The 22,670-nt window shown below is 42.4% G+C and overlaps 1 protein-coding gene across 1 annotated transcript in view; it reads right to left on the minus strand.

Annotated features, from left to right (window-relative positions):
* zmp:0000000625 (cadherin-2) overlaps positions 1-22,670 on the minus strand; it is a 104,895-nt gene that overhangs the window by 16,120 nt on the left and 66,105 nt on the right. The window contains 4 exon segments of the mRNA XM_056744060.1: positions 9,687-9,826; positions 10,054-10,287; positions 13,408-13,641; positions 19,925-20,067. Of these exon segments, the coding sequence (XP_056600038.1) occupies positions 9,687-9,826; positions 10,054-10,287; positions 13,408-13,641; positions 19,925-20,067 (751 nt within the window).

The following is a 22,670-nucleotide window of genomic DNA, read 5'->3' on the forward strand; positions in this document are numbered from 1 at the left end:
AGGCTGTAATGCGAGCTGCTACAGTGGTATCGTCTGGGTGAAACGAGATGTAGATCTGGGAGTCGTCGGCATAACAGTGATATGAGAAGCCATGTGCCTGTATGATGGGTCCCAGTGATGTCGTGTAGATGGGAAAAAGCAGCGGTCCAAGCACCGACCCCTGAGGGACCCCAGTGATCATGTGGTGAGCCGTGGACAGCGAGCCCCTCCATGACACCCTGAAGGATCTGTCGGAGAGGTAGGATTTGAACCAGCGGAGGGTAGAGCCTGTCATTTCTAGTGATGACAGGGTTGCTAGTAGTATCTGGTGATTGACAGTGTCAAACGCTGCAGATAGGTCTAGCAGAATCAGGACCGAGGATTTAGCTTCCGCCTTGGCTAGCCGCAGTGCTTCTGTGACCGATAGCAATGCCGTCTCAGTGGAGTGGTTTGTTTTGAAGCCAGACTGCTTGTCATCCAGTAGTTTATTCTGAAACAGGTAGGAAGACACCTGGTTGAAAGCTACCCTTTCAAGTGTTTTTGCTATAAATTGGAGGAGAGAGACAGGTCTGTAACTGTCGGGAGTAGAAGGGTCCAATGTTGGTTTCTTCAGTAGGGGCGTGACCTGGGCCTGTTTGAATGTTGATGGAAAAGTTCCGGTGAGCAGGGAGGTGTTGATGATGTGTGTGATTGCAGGTGTGAGCGAGCTGGATATGTCCTGAAGGAGATCGGAGGGTATAGGGTCAAGGGGACAGGTGGTGGGGTGGCTGGAGAGAAGCCTGGTGACTTCAGTGTCCTTAAGTGGGGTGAAAGAGGAGAGTTCGATGGTTGAAGTGTGGGAGGTGTTTCCCAAGGTCTGAGGTACCGAGAATTGTTTGCTGATGGATGATGTTTTGTCAGTGAAAAATACAGCAAAGTCTTCCGCAGTCAATGATGAAGTGGGCGGGGGAGGATTGGGGCAAAGAAGAGAGTTAAATGTCTTGAAAAGCTGTCGAGTGTTAGATGCATTGCTTACCTTGGTGGTATAGAAAGACATTTTTGCTGTGGTAACACTAGCAGAGAAAGAGTAGAGTAGTGACTGGTAGTCCCCTAGGTCAGCAGGGTTCTTTGTCTTGCGCCATTTCCTTTCAGCAGCCCTGAGTGTGCTACGTTGTTCACGGATGATGTCAGACAGCCAGGGGAAGCGGGGAGTGGCACGAGCCAGTCTAGAGGACAGAGGACAAAGGTTATATAGACAGGATGTAAGTGTTGAGCATAAGGTGTCGATGGCAGTGTCAGCATCTAGAGAAGCAAAGTTGGAGGGAAGAGAGGATGTCACTCTAGCAGAGAGTGTGCTAGGGGAGAGAGAGCGAAGGTTCCATCTAAAATGAATGGGTGGTGGTGTTGGTGTAGTGCATGTAGGAAGGAGCATGTTGAAAGTGATGAAGAAGTGGTCCGAGATGTGAAGAGGTATGACTTGAATGTTATCTGTGGTGCAGTTACGGATGTAGATGAGATCCAGCTGGTTTCAAGATCTGTGAGTACTGGCTGTGACGAGGCGCCTGAGGTCGAACGAGGAGGTGAGGGTGTGGAAGTCAGAAGCATAGGGTTTCTCCAGGTGGATGTTGAAGTCCCCAAGGCCTACAAGAGGGCCGCTATCCTCCGGAAATGATGAGAGCAGCACATCTAAGTCTTAAATGAAGTCGTGAAGAGGACCTGGGGGACGATAAACTACAACAACGCTGAGCTGAGTGGGAAAACTGATATTAACAGCATGGTATTCAAATGAATAGTTGTTGTATAGGGAAGATAGTGTGGAATATTTCCAATCATTGGTGATAAGCAAACCTGTGCCTCCTCCTCTTCCTGTTTGGCGGGGAGTGTGAGAGAAGGAGTAGTTTGTGGAGAGAGCAGCGGGTGTGGCTGAGTCTTCAGGACGAATCCAAGTCTCAGTAAGACCAAGAATGTGAATCTCAGACTGGCTGGCAAACGCATGGCTGAAGTCAGTCTTGTTCACAGCTGACTGGCAGTTCCATAGACCCATAGATAGAGACAGAGGTGTAAAAGGAGAGATGTGAATGGGACGCGCTTGAGAGTGTGTGCGTCGTGCCTTACGTCTTGTGTGAGAACGCGGTCTACGGTAGAATACAGGAATAAACTCGAAACACATGTTATTAGACAATTAAATGAAAGCAAAGGTATGTTAGATATACTGGTGTGCCTTGCGGTGTCCTTGCTCGGTGGAGTCGCGCAGGTAGAGTCGCAGGTATTTACACTCTTCGGTCTTCACACGAGGAGGCTGAACACGAGGGCTGACGCTACCACTGACGCTTACCGCGACAGCGCAGAGGCACTGCTTAAGTATGTGTTGTGATTAGCGTGAACAGAATACAGCTGGAACACGCCTTCTCGATTAGCAAAACAAAGTCTGTATGACTTGAATGGGCCACGGATCAAACAGCGATCAACTAGCTCGGTGCTTTTAAGTGCAAACTTGTAATGTCAAGCCGTAACGAGCGACTAATGGCAAATTAAATTCAGTACAAACGCAACAAAAGGCGCTAACAACTTAGCAATCAGTCAAAGAATCATTAAATAAACAAGCTCCAATAATCTTAACTAACAACAGGCAACAGTCCAGTTCAACAGTTTAAACAAAGTAACGAGGTAAATAGCAGACTCACGCACTACAGCAGACTTGTGATGACTTGTTCGCTTCTCCTGGGAACTAATTGTGATTTGCCACTAATGTCGGTTGACTCCTCTAAATGAAATGCAAAACTATCAGCCTGCTTTCATTTTTCCACCACCTGGCCAACGATATCCAATGACATATCATCAATTCGACGGCATACAGTGTCATTGGACAAAGGCACCGTTATAATCGCTTTTGCTGCGTTTCTGTGTAACATGGTATCGGCTAGGATGGTAGCTGCTGTCACAATTAGTTCCTCTGCAAAAGCTTTTTAGATTTACCCACAAGCAAAGATACCTCATATGATTCACTCAAGGAAGAGCTGGACGTCCGCATCGCAGCTTTAATTTGTCTTGACTCTTCTGGTACTCGGAATGTTTTCTGTTTTAAAAGTCTGCCGTTCAACCTACAGATAACAAGTGTTTAGTTCTCAGATGTGGCTGTAAATTATGATTTCATTGCCTGATTAGACATGACCTCACCACATAGCGGTTGTGGGGGCTCAGTCGTTTTTTTGGTAAACCCAAAGAATTTGTAGCTGACTTGATACTGATGTGTTTTTGTGGGTATTGTCCTGTCTTGTGTCAGTCCCACTGGTCGATGGCCTGTCAGGTTGTTTAAGCCACCTGTCCATATTCGCTGCTCTAGCCTCTGTGTATTTCTTAGATGAAAAGACAACGTACTGTAAACGCTAGCTGTTCACTTGAATGATAAAAATGGCGGCAAATACGAAATTGCACATATTTAAAAACAATTTATTTTCAACTAATAAATTTTTTTGTCAATGTATTACGGATTTTATTTATGATGAAATTGCATCTGATAAAACATTAAACATTTTTAATTATTCTACGGACCCTCTGCAATTACGCCACGGACTCCTAGGAGTCTGTGTTCCCCTGGTTGAGAAACATCCGATAACCAGGGGTCAGATGTGCTAGCGCGGGCTGGTCTAGATGTAAGCTGTCCAAGCAGGATGTTAAATTGGAGTAAGAGTGTTGGTGGCACTGTTCGTTTTCAGTAGAGAAACTGTTCAGGGCGAGGGAGCATGGAGGAGACATCTGAGGATAAGTGGGAGGGAGAAAGTATGCGTAGGTTGCATCGGAATGCGACCAGTGGGGAAGGGTTAATTTAAGTTGAGTTCCAAAATGATGAGGAAATGATCCGATGTGTCCAGCGGGGTAACCTGGGCGTGATGAGTGGAGCAGTGGCATGTGTAGATAAGATCCAGTTGATTATCAGACTTGCTGGTTGATGAAGTGGGAGGTCGCTTGAGGTCAAACGACGCAGTAAGGTTGTCGAAGTCGGCAGCCTGTGGTTTTTAAAGGCGGATGATGAAATCTCCAAGTATCAGCAGAGGAGTACCATCGTCCGGGAAGGATGAGAGAAGAACATCCAACTCTTCCATGAAATTTCCAAGCTGACCTGTGGGACGATAAATGACTACAATGTGAATTTTAACAGAAGGGGGATAGTTAAAGCCTGAGACTCGAAGGAGCTGTTGTCACATGCGGGTGCTGACTCGCCGTGGAGAACTTTATGCTGCCTTTTACATTGTTCAGCATGAACAATGTTACTCCTGGGGCACCATAATGCCCAGCCTCATGTGGCGAGAGCTTGCAAGAAGGTCCTGGAGGATGAAGGAATTAAATGGACCCCACGCTCACCAGACTGAAATCCAATAAAACACTACTGGGACATTATGTACGCAATGCGCATTCCAGCACGATCAGTTCCTACGGATGAGAAAAGCACAGTTAAAGCCTGGTGATCCGTGCGCAGGAGGAATTTACGACCCCACAAGTAAGTTTGTCACAACGGCCCAAACACAAGCAAGTGCTTCCCTTTCAATGGTCGAGTACTTGCGTTCAGTAGATGACGGGACGCAAAAGCAACAATGCGGTCTGTTTTATCCTCGTGAACCTGAGCGAGAACAGCTCCCAGGCCATAGGCAGAGGCATCCGTAGATAATACCGTAGGCAAATCTGGGTCGAATAATGCGAGAGCAGGGCTGTGAAAAAGCATTTTTTTACAGCCTCAAAGCATTGCTGCGCCTCCTCCGACCAGGCGAAATCGGAGCCCTGTCTGATGCAAGCCCGCAGAGGCTCCACGAACGTGGTGAAATTAGGAATGACCTTATTATACCAGGATAGTAGACCAAGGAAAGAGCGGAGTTGTGTTGCATCTGTTGGTGCAGGTGCATGAAGAATGGCAGAAAGATGATCCTCATCAGGTTGAATTCCTTGCGCATTCACCGTATGACCAAGGAAACGCAGACTGGATTTGTTGAACTGACACTTTGATTGATAAAATTTCAGTCCAGCATCCTGCAAACATTGAACAACAGCTTTGAGTGTGTGGTCATGTTCATTTTGTTTACGGTCCCAGACAACGATATCGTCAAGGTAATTGGCAAAATTAGGAAGTCCTTTTAAAACTGTTCCCAATATTTTTTGGAAGGCGGAGGGTGCTGAAGCAAGGGCATATGGTACACAGCAAAATCTGAAAAGTCCTTTGTGAGTAATAAAGGCGGTCAGATCGCGGCTCCCGTCATGCACTGGCAACTGAAAATAAGCTCTCTCTAAATCGATAGTGGAAAATACACTCGCTCCCCATAAAAAAGACAATAGTTCATCAATGTGAGGTAGAGGGTAACTATCCATAACCACAGCCTTATTGGGTTCCCGCAAATCCACACACATACGAATGGCACCCGATTTTTTCTGTACCACTACTATAGGGGAGACCCACGACGAAGCATCCACACTCTCGATAACGCCAAAATCAAGGTGGCGATGGATTTCCTCAGTGACGGCATCTCTAACAGAAAAAGGTAAGCGGTGGAGTTTCTGGCGCACAGGGGCGACAGCTGAAGAAATCTTAACTGTCCACAAAGCCTTTTGCACAGCTGTCATCTGCTGAAGGCGTCGAAGCAGACAATCGCAGGATAGGAGTAGAAATCTGCGCGGGCAGCACAGAATTGCCTTCGAAAAGGAGATGTAAACCATTAATAAGATCCATACCCAGCAAAGCCGTACCCGATTCAACCAGGAAGAACGACGTAGAGCAGGTGATGTCATCCCTAGATACAGTTACAGGTAATTATCCAAGTACAGGAATCGGATCACAAAAGTACGTCACCAGTTTCAATGACGGAGGCAGAAGGGCGTCTTTCTTGAAGTGAGTTTCATACAAAAGTTTCGGTAAGGTAGAAACAGATGATCCAGTATCCACAGTAAGCTCGACAGGCACAGAAGTAGTCGCGGTCGTAATGACAGCAGTGCACCGAATTTTATCCGTCAACGAATCATGCATATAAAGAATCTGCACTTCAGGCAAGTCAATTTCACACATTCCCATCTTTTGAAAGTGATTACACTTTGCCGATGCAGCAGGATAGCTACGGTCGTTCATGAGGTGTTTCGTAGACCCAAATCCAAAACACTCACAGGCTGACGAAACAGGTGCAGAAGACGAAGACTTTGAAGAACGCACTGTAGACAGTGGTTTTGGAGGCGGTCTATGGCGATGATGCACAGCTGCAGACGGAGGCTTGGCATGTATCACTTTCACAGGTACTGAACGATGACTTGATAACACTTTGGCTTGTTCACCAGCAGCTTCTGTTTGAGAAGCAATAGTATTGGCTTTTTCAAGAGTCAAGTCCGTTTCCAATAGCAACCTCTCATGAATCCGATGACTGTACACATTCTCCACCAGCTGATCATGCAACATGTCATCCAGCGTAGCTTTAAAGTCACAAGTAACCGCTAAGTCCCGTAGAGCTGCTACGTACTTAATAATTCTGGAACATCTGGAGCCACGTGTCGAAAGGGATAGCTGGATCTCCAGGACATGGCAAAAACGGTGTGGGAAACGAAGAAACAGAAGCTATCCTCATAATGATATAAAAATCCTTGTCGCCAATTTGTTATGTCCTTACTAAGAATCAATGAGGAGGCAAACGGACATAAAGAATACTTTATTTAAAACAAAGCAAGTAGCAGAATAGTATAGCGCATGCAGTCGCAGGCGTAACACTTCTCACTCTCCATCTCCTATTTCCACATACCCATAGAAGCAACCTCTACTGCCACCTACTGGTCAGCATGCACAGAAGAACACAACAACCTGCTGCAACATTTTTCCCATTAAGATCTGACAGGTTTTCAAAGTGTTCCTTTACTTTTTTGATCAGTGTATTATCATCAAGCACATACTTGTTGCTCTTTACATTCTTTAACGGGTTGGAATGGGCAATGGAGGGAGACTTTTTTTTTCTCATATTTTGTCAGTATGTGAATGTGGTTCAGCAGAACATTCTGTGATGACTCACAAGCCGCATAATGTGTGGTGTGTGATCTGACACATTTAACTTGTTTAATACTTGCAGATGGATGCGAGGGATGACATCACGGCTGCACTGGAGACAGTGAGAGAATTGCTGACAAAAATAAATAAGCTATCGTTGGGTTATTATTATATAGATGTTTTTACAAAGACGGCAGTTTTAAATGAAAATATGGAACATTGTGTTGGTTCACATTTCTGGATAATATGCAACATGCTTCATTAATCAAGGAACAAAACGGTGTGTTTCTAGGAGACAAGGCACAGCGCTGAACAATAAAGGTATAATATTTGCCAAATATAGCTTAAAAAAACAAAAACAATTGATACATGTTATATTACACACAAAAAACACAACCAGGATCCCGATAACAGACAATATAGGAGACCTTTAAGACAAGACACTATACGCAGGAACAGGGCGAGTTTATACACTGTCCAGGAGATGAGTGGATTGACGGCAGGTTTGGAGGATGAGGGGTGAGTCCAGAGGATCAGGCATGGAACAGACAGGACCCTGATGATATTAAGTTTAAGAAGTTCTTCCTCTTAGCAGCTTGTTGTTCTGTATTTACCAGACAAATGAATAAAGACTATATATTTTCCTTTCATTGCTCATTATTTCATTGCTAAAAGCAGGGTATGTAAAATCATATCTCAATAAAATATTTAATTTCAGCATTAAACTCATCAAAACGTTTTTTTTTGTAATACGTGACCAATGTAAAACAGGACACAATGCAGCTTCTAGCATTTCAATTCACACAAACTATATGCATGTTAAAACACGGCAAGAGTTTGTGATATCCGGGTGTGTCAATGGACATTTCGGAATTCATTTTTTCACTCTAAACTATGAAATAGATGCTAGAAACAGCAGAGGCAAATTCTTATGCATCCATACTGTTGACTAAGACACGATGTACAGTCAGCGGTCTAATTTAAAGGGCTCATCAGATTGGCATTTATCAGGGTCTTTATGAAGTGTCTGTAACACATTTTGTTTAAAAACACAATGCTGTGTAAACCAGGGCCGGTTCTAGACATTTGGAGGCCCCCAGCCTCTTTTCCTCCAACTTTCAGATAGAAAGCACTTGAAACAAATTTCATTTCTATTGATTAGAAACCCTAATGTTATAATATGAACAACTTTGCATGTCACAAGCGGATTGAAATCTGATCAGTTCATGGTTCAGAGAAAAGCTCACCAAAACAAAGTTACGGGCTTCTTCTTTTTTACTTTTTGTAAATTGGTAGATGCACCAGGGACTTTTATAGAGTCCGGTGTGTGAGAGCAGGGTTCGGCTGAGGAACTGAGCTTGTGACACGACCACTATACTGGATGCAATCTGCTTGTTAAGCCTGATGTCACGCACCACCATATATGGAAGGTCATATGCCGTTTCAGGGTCTATACACTCTTTCAGATGCATAAAAACATAAAATACATAAAAACAATATTCACTGACTGTTTGCTGTAAAACAAATACCCACACAATTCTAACCTTTATCTCCATAACAAAACTGCAGATGTGCTGACAGCTGTACAGTTTTACAGTTGATTCAAATATTTAATGTGGGCGGTATCTTTGACAAAAATGCTCATTCTCAAAACGATGCATTTTTAAGAAATCAACCCACATTTAAGAGGTGATAAAAAAGAATAAATTAAGATGAAAATGTTTCTTATGTTTAAAAACAGAGAATCTTTCAATCTTCAATCAATCTTTCTTTGATTTGATATATTGTTTGTCCATATACTGAATACAGAAACTGTACTGTGATCCAGGAAAAAGTTAAGTGAAAATTTTAAAAAACGCTGGCATCTTAAAAACAAATCCTGGCGTTGGAAAGAGTTAATTGGTTCTGTTAAAAACAACACACTGTTTTATTTCAGCGTTGTTTTTAGTAACTTTTTAACAGAAAATGATAATGTGTGCATAATGGTATGGCCTGTATCATGAAGCCAGTTTGGGTTTTTCCCCTGGTAAATTTGCGTTTAGTTTGAGCATACTCAGAGTTTTCGGGCTCAAGAAGATGGATTGGATTAAGCAGAGCAGGTTTGATTCTGGGTAAGAGATTATAAACCAAAACTGGACCAATCAGCTGTGTGAAAAGTTATGTACAGTTGAAAGAAAAAGTAATATAAAAGGAATATAAAAGGAACGAGCGACCGGACCGTCGAAGAGAGAGGACCGGGCCCTGACACATGTTAAGTTTACATTTATGTTCTTGTCGTCCGTGACGGGCCGCCGGCTGTTATTATTTGTATTAAATCTTTGTTTAAATGTTTGCCAGTTCCCGACTCCTTCCTTCCTTATCTTGAGACTTTCTACATTTAAACATTTAATAACAGAAATAAAAGCCGGCGGCCCCTCACGGCCGATCGCCGGCAAACAAAACATAAATACAAATCACAAGAACATAAATGTAAACTTAACATGTGTCTGGGCCCGGTCCTCTCTCCTCGACGGTCCGGTCACTCGTTCCAATCTTCTACGTGATTCGAGCCAGGTGTGCGCCCAGCTGGCGCTAATTCACAATTACTCACCGGACTCGAACCACGGTCTCACCCCGCCTACTCCACTACAAGCGTACGTAAGGTAGGTTTGTTTATGTTGCTCGTTTGAAACCGTCAATATGGGTGTAAACAAATGTCTATAGATCAAGTAATAAATAGTACTTGGTCTTCCTCGCCTCCTCCTTCTTCATCATATTTGAAGATGTTGTCTCTCAAATCATTATCTGGATCGATCAGCAGTTGCTTGGCAATTCGTTCCTTATCTTGTCTCTTTATCCACATGACCAACAACAGCATGAGGACTACAAAGAGAAAATGGACAAAAGCTTGAAAAGCAGAACCTAAGAAGAAATCTAATTTGGAAATGTATAATATGATCAGACTTTACTGATGTAAAAATGTGACAAACTTGTAAATATTCAACAAATTTGGCTATACTCATGTGGGACATCACATCATACATAAAATCAGTTTATTTCAAAACTGTGTTTTGGGGGTTCAGTTAAATCAGAAACAGGATGAGACTCACTGAGGAGGCTGATGATGCAGAGCAGAAGGGTCAGGGTAGCTCCTGTGCTCAGTCCAGTGCCTATGATAGGATCCTGAGCTGTGCAGTCTCCGTTATGATCACACTGACAAACCTTCACTCGCAGGTATGAGGTGTTGGACAGCGCCATGTCACCCGAGTCTGTGATTGTAATGGGAATATCATAGATTCCAGTCTCCATGAAGTCAACTTTAATACCAAGCTGTGCATTTTCACCTAGATGAGTTCAGAGAAGAGTATCACATGTATGCATTTGGCAGACGCTTTTATCCAAAGCAACTCACATTACATGATACTATACACTTTGTTTCGGAGTCAGTGCAATCCCTGAGATCCAACCCATGACTTGACATTGCTAACGCCATGCTCTAACCACTGACCTGCAGGAAGGATAGCTTAATAATCACCTGTAGCAAATATTTTAATAGTAATAAAATCAACACTTCACCTGTACTGCAAATGTTCAGTAACCAAAAAATTTAGCACCTGTCCATTTGGTCCTTTATGCCCAAAGTGTCTTTTGTCGTTTAATGAATGAATACAATTACCCACATGATGACCTTACACCTGATGCAAAGGAAAAAAATACTTCCTAATTTATGAGTGATCAATATAATAAATGGCATTACAATATATTAGAAATTTATATTGAATAATACATAAGGAATTGCAGACTTTTCACACATTGAAAAATATGTTACAATAAATTTACTTACATATCACAATCTATGTAATTTTAGATACTTTATAATATATATGTAGATATATATGTGATATGACATACATGTGTAAAAAAAGATATAGAACATATACTGTTTACTCATGCAGCAGTAGTGTATACACACATACAGTTGAAAGAAAAAGTATGTGAACCCTTTGGGCTTACTTGGATTTCTTCATAAATTTGTCATAAAATGTGTTCTGATCTTCATCTAAGTCACAACAATAGAGAAACACAGTCTCCTTAAACTTATACCGCACAAACATTATACGTTTTCATGTTTTTATTGAACACAACATGTAAACATTCATAGTGCAGGGTGGAAAAGAATGTGAAACCCTAGACTAATGACTTCTCCAAGAGCTAATTGGAGCCAGGAGTCAGCCAACCTGGGGTCCAATCAATGTGATGAGATTGGATGTGTTGATTAAAGCTGGCCTGTCCAATAAAAAACACACACCAGTTTTGAGTTTGCTGTTCTGAAGAAGCGTTGTCTGATGGGAACCATGCCTCGCACAAAAGAGCTCTCAGAAGACCTACGATCAAGAATTGTTGACTTACATAAAGCTGGAAAGGGCTACAAAAGTATATCTAAAAGCCTTGATGTCCATGTGTCCGCGGTAAGACAGATTGTCTACAAATGGAGAAAGTTCAGCACTGTTGCTACACTCCCTAGGCGTGGTCGTCCTGTAAAGATGACTGCAAGAGCACAGCGCAGAATGCTCAATGAGGTGAAGAAGAATCCTAGAGTGTCAGCTAAACACTTACAGAAATCTCTGGCACATGCTAACATTTTTGTTGACAAATCTACAATAAGGAAAACATTAAACAAGAATGGACTTCATGGGAGGACACCACGGAGGAAGCCACTGCTGTTCAAAAAAAACATTGCAGCACTTTTGAAGTTTGCAAAAGAGCACCTGGATGTTCCACAGCACTACTGGCAAAACATTCTGTGGACAGATGAAACCAAAATTGAGTTGTTTGGAAAGAACACACAACGCTATGTGTGGAGAACAAAAGGCACAGCACACCAACATCAAAACCTCATCCCAACTGTGAAATATGGTGGAGGGGGCATCATGGTTTGGGGCTGCTTTGCTGCCTCAGGCCCTGGAGGGATTACTGTCATCGATGGAAAAATGAATTCCAAAGTTTATCAAGACATTTTGCAGGAAAACTTAAGACCATCTGTCCGCCAACTGAAGCTTAACAGAGGATGGACGATGCAACAGGACAACGACCCAAAGCATAGAAGTAAATCAACAACAGAATGGCTTCAACAGAAGAAAATACGCCTTCTGGAGTGGCCCAGTCAGAGTCCTGACCTCAACCCGATTGAGATGCTGTGGCATGACCTCAAGAGAGCGATTCACACCAGACATCCCAAGAATATTGCTGAACTGAAACACTTTTGTAAAGAGGAATGGTCCAAAATTTCTCCTGACCGTTGTGCAGGTCTGATCTGCAACTATAGGAAACGTTTGGTTGAGGTTATTGCTGCCAAAGGAGGGTCAACCAGTTATTAAACCCAAAGGTTCACATACTTTTTCCACCCTGCACTATGAATGTTTACATGTTGTGTTCAATAAAAACATGAAAACGTATAATGTTTGTGCGGTATTAGTTTAAGCAGACTGTGTTTCTCTATTGTTGTGACTTAGATGAAGATGAGAACACATTTTATGACCAATTTATGAAGAAATCCAAGTAAGCCCAAAGGGTTCGCATACTTTTTCTTTCAACTGTATGTGATCACAAAACCAGTCATATGGGGTCATTTTTGACTGAGATGTAAACATCATCTGAAAGCTAAATAAATAAGCTCTCTGTTGATGTTTGGAAAATAAATAAGCTCTCCTGTCCATTAGAGATGCTGTAGCAGGCCTATGCTAAGAAACAGGGCCATTTTTGTTAGCGATTTTGCCACATTCAGTCACAAATTAAAAAAATATATATATTTACAGTCAAAAATGTACAAAATATCTTCATGGAACATGATCTTTACTTCAGATCCTAATGATTTTTGGAATAAAATAAAAATTACAATTAGTGTCTATTGCAAAACAGTGTATACCTGTCCTACTTATGACTGGTTTTGTGGTGCAGAATCACATTTATGAACCTGGACAACAAAACCAGTCTAATGGGTCAATTTTTCAAATTGAGATTTTTACATTAGCTTTCTATTGATCAATGAGTTGTTAGAATAGGGCTATATCTGGCTGAGAAACAACAGTTTAAAACTCAGGAAACTGAGTGTGCAAAAATATCTAAATATTGAGAAAATGGCCTTTGAATTTGTTAATCAGGGACACTGTGGCAGGCCATTCACTCACAAAAATAAAGTTTTTATATATTTAGGGTAGGAAATTTACAAAAGATCTTCATGGATCTTTACTAAATATCCTAATCATTTTTGGGTATAAAAGAAAAATCAATAATTTTGACCCATACAGTGTATTTTTGGCTTTCTCAAAAAATGTTCGGGTGCTTCTTAAGACTGGTTTTGTGATCCAGGGTCACATATTTGGAAATGAGTGTTTCAGTTCAAGTATTTGTTCTGTGTTTTATTGCGTTGTAGGAAAAACATGCAATAAAAATATTAGTCTCACCACTAAGTTGTGTAATGGTCCAGTTTTCTCTCACTTCAGCAGGTTGAGAAGGCAGTTCAAATATGAAGGGTCCAGTGTTTGGGGGTATGTCTGCGTCCAGCGCTGTGATATTGATGCCACTGTTTTCAGGTTTATCACATATCTTCGCTTCTGAAGGGAAAAACTGAGGAGCATTATCATTCACATCTAGCAGATGGATCTGCAGAGTTCCAGTACCGCTGGCTGGAGGAAACCCTGAAGAGAGAGAGAAAAATATTTGTATTATTAAAACTGCCAAGAACAGAGTGATGGAGAGAAACCGCTCCTAAGACCATGACATCTCCATCGTTTTAGTCAATATCAAGTATCAATACTTTTCACCCAATCCCACCACTAAACTGCATGTAGTAGCAGCCATACATGTTGTCTAAAAAGAGGGTTTCTATCACATTTTAAGCTGCCAATGTTGTAAAATTACTTATTCTACTCTATTATTAAGCATGCAAATAACATCCAATCTAATTTAATTCCCTAGATTTTATTTCAGTTACTTTAAATAATCAGATCATTTGATGCTAAAAAAATTTTTTATTATTGTACAAAAGCTTTTTTAAAACCATTCCGGTTTGTCGCAGTCTAAAATAATTTGGATAGCGTGATGTCATAGACACAAGTAAATACATTTTTCCCCAAATATTGGACTAAATTATCAAAACTTTTATCAAAAGTGACTAACATTGCATAATACATTTGATTCCGACTATGCACTCCCCTGTGATCCAGCCCATGACCTTTACATCGCTAGTATGGAACACCATACTCGTCCTCACATCACTTTCACTTTTTTATATAAGTTTGTAATTCTTCAAGCTTTTTCCAGCACAGAAGGAAGGAGTTTTGGAATCGCACAGAGATGCAAAATGGAGCGGCATTCAGCATTTGATGGCTGGATGTATAGACACTAGAGGGTGTGAAGAGACACAAGACACAAGATTGGGTTCACGAGAACAAGACAAGATTTTCCTCAGTGATGAAATGTACTATTTTTTGTCTCTTATTTAACTGAAAATCACAAAATGCAAATAGGTGCTTTTTGAAAATGTATCTCAAATGGATGTCATTTTACGTCTATTTTAATAAATTATAAAATGATTCAAAAGTCATAGGGTATCTTCAATACTAATTTCACCATCAACCTCCATCATTCTGATATAACCAGACCTTAACAAGAAATCTTGTCACATTTTAATCTTGTGAGAAATAGACACCCTTTCATTTTTAAGTAAATCATTGGGAAAACTATACAGTGTTAAAACGAGCTATATGAGTGTAAGTATTTTGTCTGTACTGTACTTTAAAAAGATGTTGAGGCTCTTTTTGGAGATAAAGACTGGAATATTTTTCTCGTTGTATCCGTCAAAATAGTACATAATTATCCTGCTACAATATATGTAACGTCAAATAAGATTGAAGTCAAAAGGATTTTGTCAGGCCTGCAATGTATTTTTTTTGTAGATGTAATAACTTGATGTCTCTGCTTTCTTTTCGAATTCTAAAGTCTACATTATACGATCCTAAATGTTAGAGGTGTCTTGATTGAAAAGAACTTGCAAAAACATATTTTAACATACAGTAAGGTCCATAAATATTGGGACATCGACACAATTCTAACATTTTTGGCTCTATACACCACCACAATGGATTTCAAATGAAACGAACATGATGTGCTTTAACTGCAGACTGTCAGCTTTAGTTTGAGGGTATTTACATCCACATCAGGTGAACGGTGTAGGAATTACAACAGTTTGCATATGTGTCTCCCACTTGTTAAGGGACCAAAAGTAATGGGACAGAATAATAATCATAAATCAAACTTTCACTTTTTAATACTTTGTTGCAAATCCTTTGCAGTCAATTACAGTCTGAAGTCTGGAACGCATAGACATCACCAGACGCTGGGTTTCATCACTGGTGATGCTCTGCCAGGCCTCTACTGCAACCGTCTTCAGTTCCTGCTTGTTCTTTGGGCATTTTCCCTTCAGTTTTGTCTTCAGCAAGTGAAATGCATGCCCATCGGATTCAGGTCAGGTGATTGACTTGGCCATTGCATAACAGTCCACTTCTTTCCCTTCAAAAACTCTTTGGTTGCTTTTGCAGTATGCTTTGGGTCATTGTCTGCACTGTGAAGTGCCGTCCAATAAGGTCTGAAGCATTTGGCTGAATATGAGCAGATGATATTGCCCGAAACACTTCAGAATTCATCCTGCTGCTTTTGTCAGCAGTCACATCATCAATAAATACAAGAGAACCAGTTCCACTGGCAGCCATACATGCCCACGCCATGACACTACCACCACCATGCTTCACTGATGAGGTGGTATGCTTAGGATCATGAGCAGTTCCTTTCCTTCTCCATACTCTTCTCTTCCCATCACTCTGGTACAAGTTGATCTTGGTCTCATCTGTCCATAGGATGTTGTTCCAGAACTGTGAAGGCTATTTTAGATGTCGTTTGGCAAACTCTAATCTGGCCTTCCTGTTTTTGAGGCTCACCAATGGTTTACATCTTGTGGTGAACCCTTTGTATTCACTCTGGTGAAGTCTTCTCTTGATTGTTGACTTTGACACACATACACCTACCTCCTGGAGAGTGTTCTTGATATGGCCAACTGTTGTGAAGGGTGTTTTCTTCACCAGGGAAAGAATTATTCGGTCATCCATGTCAGTTGTTTTCCGTGGTCTTCCGGGTCTTTTGGTGTTGCTGAGCTCACCGGTGAGTTTCTTCTTTTTAAGAATGTTCCAAACAGTTGTTTTGGCCACGCCTAATGTTTTTGCTATCTCTCTGATGGGTTTGTTTTGTTTTTTGATCCTAATGATCGATAGCTTCACTGATAGTGACAGTTCTTTGGATCTCATCTTGACAGTTGACAGCAACAGATTCCAAATGCAAATAGCACACTTGAAATGAACTGGATGCTGGCTGAACAGGGCTGGATGCCAGCCGGACAGGACTGAATGCCGGCGGGACCGGACTGGATGCCTGCTGGACAGGTATGCCAGCTGGACCGGGCTAGGTGACGGCTGGACCTGAGTGAAGAGGCCCTCCTTCTACTCTTCCTCCTCGTACGACCCATCGGACTTGTGGCAGATGGTAGAGAAACGGCAGGTAGTACGGCTAGCTCCGGAATAGGTGCATCAGAAGCTGACTCCCTCCTACCACGCTTGCCATGACGACCGGTGGACATTGCAGGATCGGCGGAGCCCCAGGTGGATGAAGCTGAGTGCCCCAGGGTGACAGTGGCCAAGTTCACCACTTACCTGACCATGTCCCCGAAGAACAGGGACAGCAGCATCCTAGTCTCGACCGATTTGAGGGGCTTGTTGAGGCAGTCATTTAAAAGGGTTATTAACTCTTCCTCATGGACTCAGTCCCCCTTGTTTCGGCCAGGCAGACTCGTACGCTGCAATTCCCCTGGCGCAGTCCGAAGAGGATATGGGCCTGGCGGAATCGCTGTGAAACTTGAGCACTGTCCATATTGCTGCCTGCTGGGTTCATTGTGGGCTGACTCGTTAGGTCAAGAATATTATGAGGAGTGAGAACACAATTGCAGGCAGGAAGTTTGACTTTAATTGATAAACAAAAACCCACGAGGAGGTAAACGACATTGAACAAGGAATAATAATAAACAGACTTGACAGGACACAAGAAACTGACAGGACTAAACTAAAACAACACTTGACATAAACTAGAACTACTCAACTTGAACTAGATTTAAACAGATTAAATCCACAGAGCATGAAATGATTGAACGTCATACACAGAGGTACACAGCAAATTGAGTCAGCACAGGACAGCAAACACAAGAACATTAAATAGGGAACCAAATCAATAGGGGAACAGGTGCGGGCAATGAAATCATTAACAATCAATAATGGGGAAATGAGAGGGGGGGACAAAGACCAGACCAGAGAGAGCGCATGGCATGACAATACAATACCATGCCATGTCTCTCTCACACTTAATCCGTGGGTCTGTAAAGATTACCAAAAGAGGCAGAATCAAGACATATATCTAGGCCGTGACCCTGCTTGAGCTGCTGATGTTTAGGCATGAAAGGGGACTCTCTGAAACTTACCCAAATCTGGGGACTGCTATCGGGATTTGTGTCACTCTACCAGTGACTGTAGTTAAAGCAGAGTGGTCCTTTTCCAATGCAAAACTGATAAAATCTTACCTCAGTTCAAGGTTCGGGCTAGGGTTGGGTGCGCACTTGGTTGTGTTGAGAAGGGGTTTCGCCAAAGGCACCATAGAAGCTAGAACCACCACTGTTCACCATTAATTATAAAGTTTCTAATTCAGAGAATTCTTCACGTCATCCTGAGACCTCGATCTGGCTACGTGCCCAAAGTTCCAATCACTCCCTTTCGGGACCAGGTGGTGAACTTGCAGGCGCTCCTTACTGGGGAGGAAGACCCAACCCCATCCGTGTTGTGTCCAGTACCCGCACTGTGCCTGTACTCGAACCGCACGCAGAGCTTCAGGAGCTCTGATCCGCTCTTTGTCTGTTTTGGAGGTCAGCGAAGCGAGAGTAGCGCACTGATCCATCTACCAATCTCAGAATTGCCCGTGCCCACTATAAGTGAGACCTCACTCCACCCGGGGTATAGCCTCCTCGTAGGCACTGGCGCAGAGCGCCTCTCTGGCAGACATCTGCAGAGCACTAGACTACGCCCAACTACTTCGCAAGGTTTTACAACCTCCGTGTTGAACCGGTGTAAGCCCGCGTCTTGCATGGCAACATGTAGGACCGGCAGCCGGTAGGGCTTATGCCTGCGAAAGTACCTTCCCCCCTTTCCATAGGTGGGTCAGTGTGCTACTTAGTCTCCATTCTTTCCCCCACGGGGCGAAGAACAGGCATTCCATCCCTCACTAAGCAAGCCCCCCCTGTGGGCGGGCTGGGCAGAGCAGCCCTGCCCCTTAGGCCGGGTACCTTCTAAGTTATCCACACATAGCTCTAACCGTGGTTGTGCTACCGGATGTTGTAACTCCCCGACTCGGGGGGTTCTGTCTTATGTATTCGTATGATTGGTTCCTACCTTGGTAACCCATGACATCCCTAGGTGGACCTGCACCTCGCGGCTAACTACTTCAGTCCACATATTTTTTCCCAAAATACTTTTAACTCTAAAAGTAATCCTCATATCACCCTCGCTGCTCACCGTAGCAGACGGCAGGGCCATAGCCACCGCTGTCACGGAATGGGAAGCATACAAGGTGGTGGCTAAGTCCCGTGGGAACAAACTTCTGAATCGTGAACATACAGAACATATCCACAACGGCTGCCCCAGCGTGATGGAAACCGAACACTTGAGGCGGCCATCGTGTCCGTCCCCTCCTCTTGATGAGTGTATTTTACCCATGAGAACATTGGGAAATGCCAAGTTGGAGAAATTTGCTCTTTTAGAGAAAAAACTTGAACACTTCTGGAACTGCCGAGACACCCGGGGGAAGTCTGCTGCATCACGTCGTAAAAATTCAGCAGTTATTCGGCTTAGAGTTTGAAGACTCTAAGTCGATCATGTGTGAAGGCTGCGAAGAACAAAAGGTGAATCAATGCAGCAGGCCGTGTCTCTTTAATACCCGAATATCCGGGGGCGTAGTCCGGCATGCAAATTTCATTCGCCATTTTAATTGGCCTTTTCTAAGCTAGTCGAAGTTGAATCGAAGCTAGTTGATAGGTTCTCAAGGGACAAACCCCATCTGGCGGTTCGCACAACGTTGAGAGACAGACAGAAAGGGAACCCGTCTATTCCTCCCTACCCTGTTCCAACTCGCATTAAATAAACCAGCAACGTCCCACAAACCACAACCATCAACCCGGATCCTGAATGAGGCACTTCATACTCCTCAGGCAATAGGCAGGAAGTATTAATATTTAGAAGCATTTATTATTTTGTCAGAGCTAAGCAATAATTGTAGAATATACCAAGCTATCTTTATGAGTTACTGTATTATTTGTTTAAAGCACTAATTAAATAAGAGAGTGTGCCCAAAATATAGTGCCTATGTAAAGAACATAAGTAATTATATTTTTTGTTTAATTAATCTAGAGAATCGCAGGGGACCTTATGGGAGTGCGAACACAATAATCTCCATTTTACCCTGATTAAGATTAAAGATTCACAACCAACCAAGTTTTAATGCATCTAGCCATGCTACAAGAGGTCCAAATGAGTAACGATCATTCTTTACTGGCATAATTGTGTATAGTCTGCATGGGGTTGCCACCTTCTAAAATAAGGGGTGCATGCTATAGCGGTGTTGCTTTTAAATAGAAATTTGATTTTAAAATGAAAACCCTACACGTTGTTGATTTGGATCCAAAATGAAAGATAAAATAATAAGATAAAACTGATGAAGTTTCTCGTGCTGACGGTTTAACAAGAAATTGTTTGGTTTTATTTAGACAGTTTTCAGAAAACAAAAGCAGGAACAGAGGCAGCATATTCAAATGTTTTCATGTCACATTAGACATACCTGTGTCAGTGGCCAAGAATGAAGCAGTGTATATATTGTTTTGAACATAGGGAGATTCTCTGTCCAACATGCTGATGGTTGTGATACGCCCATTTATGGAATCAATTCTTAGCCAGTCTCCAGGGTCAGACAGTGTGCTGTATCTGATGAGAGAGAGACAGAGCGTCAATGTTAACACAAAACCCAATGAGTCATGCATATCCTTGCTGTCGGATATGTTTGCTGTTCAAACACGTTCTGAAGTCGAGTTTTGTTTACGTATATTCTTGCACTGTTTTACGGTTTCGGTCTGGAAGCTTAGCTACGTCTCATTGTTGTGGTAACATCGAAGGCATGTCCTGGTGAATTCACTCGCAACCCAGAGCATATATATTTCGTTTGTCCACCGCATCAACATCATTGTGTGCAGCCCTAATCGTGTCAAGACCAAAAAGTGCAAAGATCTGCGTCTCTACCTCCACCAAGCAAGGACAACTACAAGGCACCTGAGTATTGCACTTTAATTGCTATATTTCTTCTGTTTAATCAGTTTACATTTTTCCTTATCTCTCCAATTATCCACTCTTGACTATGTGTTTTCGAATCCCATCTGTCACTACATCTCGTAAATCAATTGTCTCTTGCGTAGGGAAAGCAACCCTCTTTTCATGTCCAAAAGTGCAGCACTTACTTTTCCTATTGGCCTATGGAACTGCCAATCTACTGTAAACAAAGCATTTTCAATACGGCTACTGCCAATCATTATGATCCTAAACCACCACAGGAAAGTGTCACTCCTTCTGCCTCCTCCAAAAATGATGTTTTCTCCCACACCCCTTGCTTATCAGGAAGAGGTGGAGGAACTGGCCTACTTATCTCAAATTAATCTTCGTGTGACAACAACTCATTTGATTTGCATCCTATTACAATAATACACCCCGCTAAACTTCAGGGTGTAGTTATTTCTCATCCCCCAGGTCAGCTTGGACATTTTGTAGAGGAGTTGGATGTACTTCTATCATTCTTTCCTGAGAATGGTACTCCTCTGGCTGTGCTTGGGGACTTCAACATCCACCTTGACAAACCACAGGCCAACGATTTCCACAATATGATTTCATCATTTGACCTTGACAAAATCGCAACTACAGCTACACACAAATGAGGTGACCAATTGGATCTTATATACACACGCCACTGCACTACTAATCATATCCAAGTCTCTCCGCTGCATACATCTGACCTGTTTCTTACTCTTGACCTCAACCTGTTTACACCAGACATAATACATGAAACCTCACAGGTCTTTTTTAGGAGTAACCTACTCTCACTCTCCCTCACGCATATCCTCTGTGGTTTCATCCGCACTCCCTTCTTTGAAGCAGCTTTCATTACTGGATGCTACTGACACTCTACGCTCCACTCTTACATCCAGCCTAGAAGACGTATGCACACTCACCTCTAGACCAGCCCGGGCGATGCTCTCTGCCCCCTGGTTCTCTGATGTTCTCTGTGAGCATTGCTCCTGGCTCATGGCAGCCGAAAGAAAGTGGCGCAAATCTAATGACCCCACTGACTTTTGTCATTATCAGTCTCTTCTATCTTTCTTCTACACTAATGTCTCCTCTGCTTAAACTCATTACTACCACTCTAGGATCAACAGTGCATCTGACTCTCGTACTCTCTTTAAAACCTTCTCTGCTCTTTTTTGTCCAGCTGCTCCCCCACCTTTGTCAGCTTTAACAGCTAAAGATTTTGCTTCACTCTATAAACAAAACTACTGCCATCAACAGCCAGTTCTCCACACCACCTCCTCACAAACTTGTTTACATTTAGTCATTTAGCAGACGCTTTTATCCAAAGCCACTTGTCCTAACTTCTGACACGCACACACTCTCCTTATTCTCTCTACTATCTGAAGCTACCGTTCCTAAACTCACCTCTCTAAACGCCCGACTACCTACCATTAGATCCCATCCCCACCCCTCTCTTTAAGGCTATCGCTCCATCAGTTGTCCCTGCTCTCACCCATATTATCTGCTCCTCCCTCCACGCTGGTACTTTTCCACAGCTTTAAAGGAGGCCCGTTTTACCCCACTTCTGACGAAACCCACACTCGATCCTGCACTGCTAGGAAACTACAGACCAGTATATTTCCTCCTACACATTGCCAAGTGTCTAGAACGTGTTGTGTTTGACCAACTCTCCTCCTTCCTTACTCAGAAGAATCTCCTGGACTGCAACCAGTCAGGTTTCAAGAACGGTCATTTTAATTTTTAAAAAAAAATCATTAGGATATTTAGTAAAGCTCATGTTCCATGAAGATATTTTGTAAATTTCCTAGGATAAATATAAATTAACTTTATTTTTGTGAGTGGATGCAGCAAAATCGCTAACAAAAATTCCCGGAAAAACAAACTTCGCTCGCCGATGCCCGCTCTTTGGGAATAACCGACTCTAGTTGGTATCAATGTTAAGCTTAGAATTTCAGCCTTCGGGTTTATTGACGCTCTACAACGTCATTACAGAGGTAAGCCCATAGAGAACGTTAAAACCAATCGGTTTCTTCTTAGCAATGGCCTGCTATAGCCCCTCTAATGGACAACTTTAAAGGCAATTTTTTTCCACATTCCAGATTTTTAAATAGTTGTATCTCAACAAAATATTTTCCTTTCCTAACAAGCCATACATCATCTAGAAGCTTATATGTTCAGCTTTCAGATGATGTATAAATCTAAATTTGGACAAATCGACCCTTTATTGTACAGGG

This window comes from Triplophysa dalaica, chromosome 3, assembly GCF_015846415.1.
Source record: "Triplophysa dalaica isolate WHDGS20190420 chromosome 3, ASM1584641v1, whole genome shotgun sequence".
Taxonomy (NCBI): domain Eukaryota; kingdom Metazoa; phylum Chordata; class Actinopteri; order Cypriniformes; family Nemacheilidae; genus Triplophysa; species Triplophysa dalaica.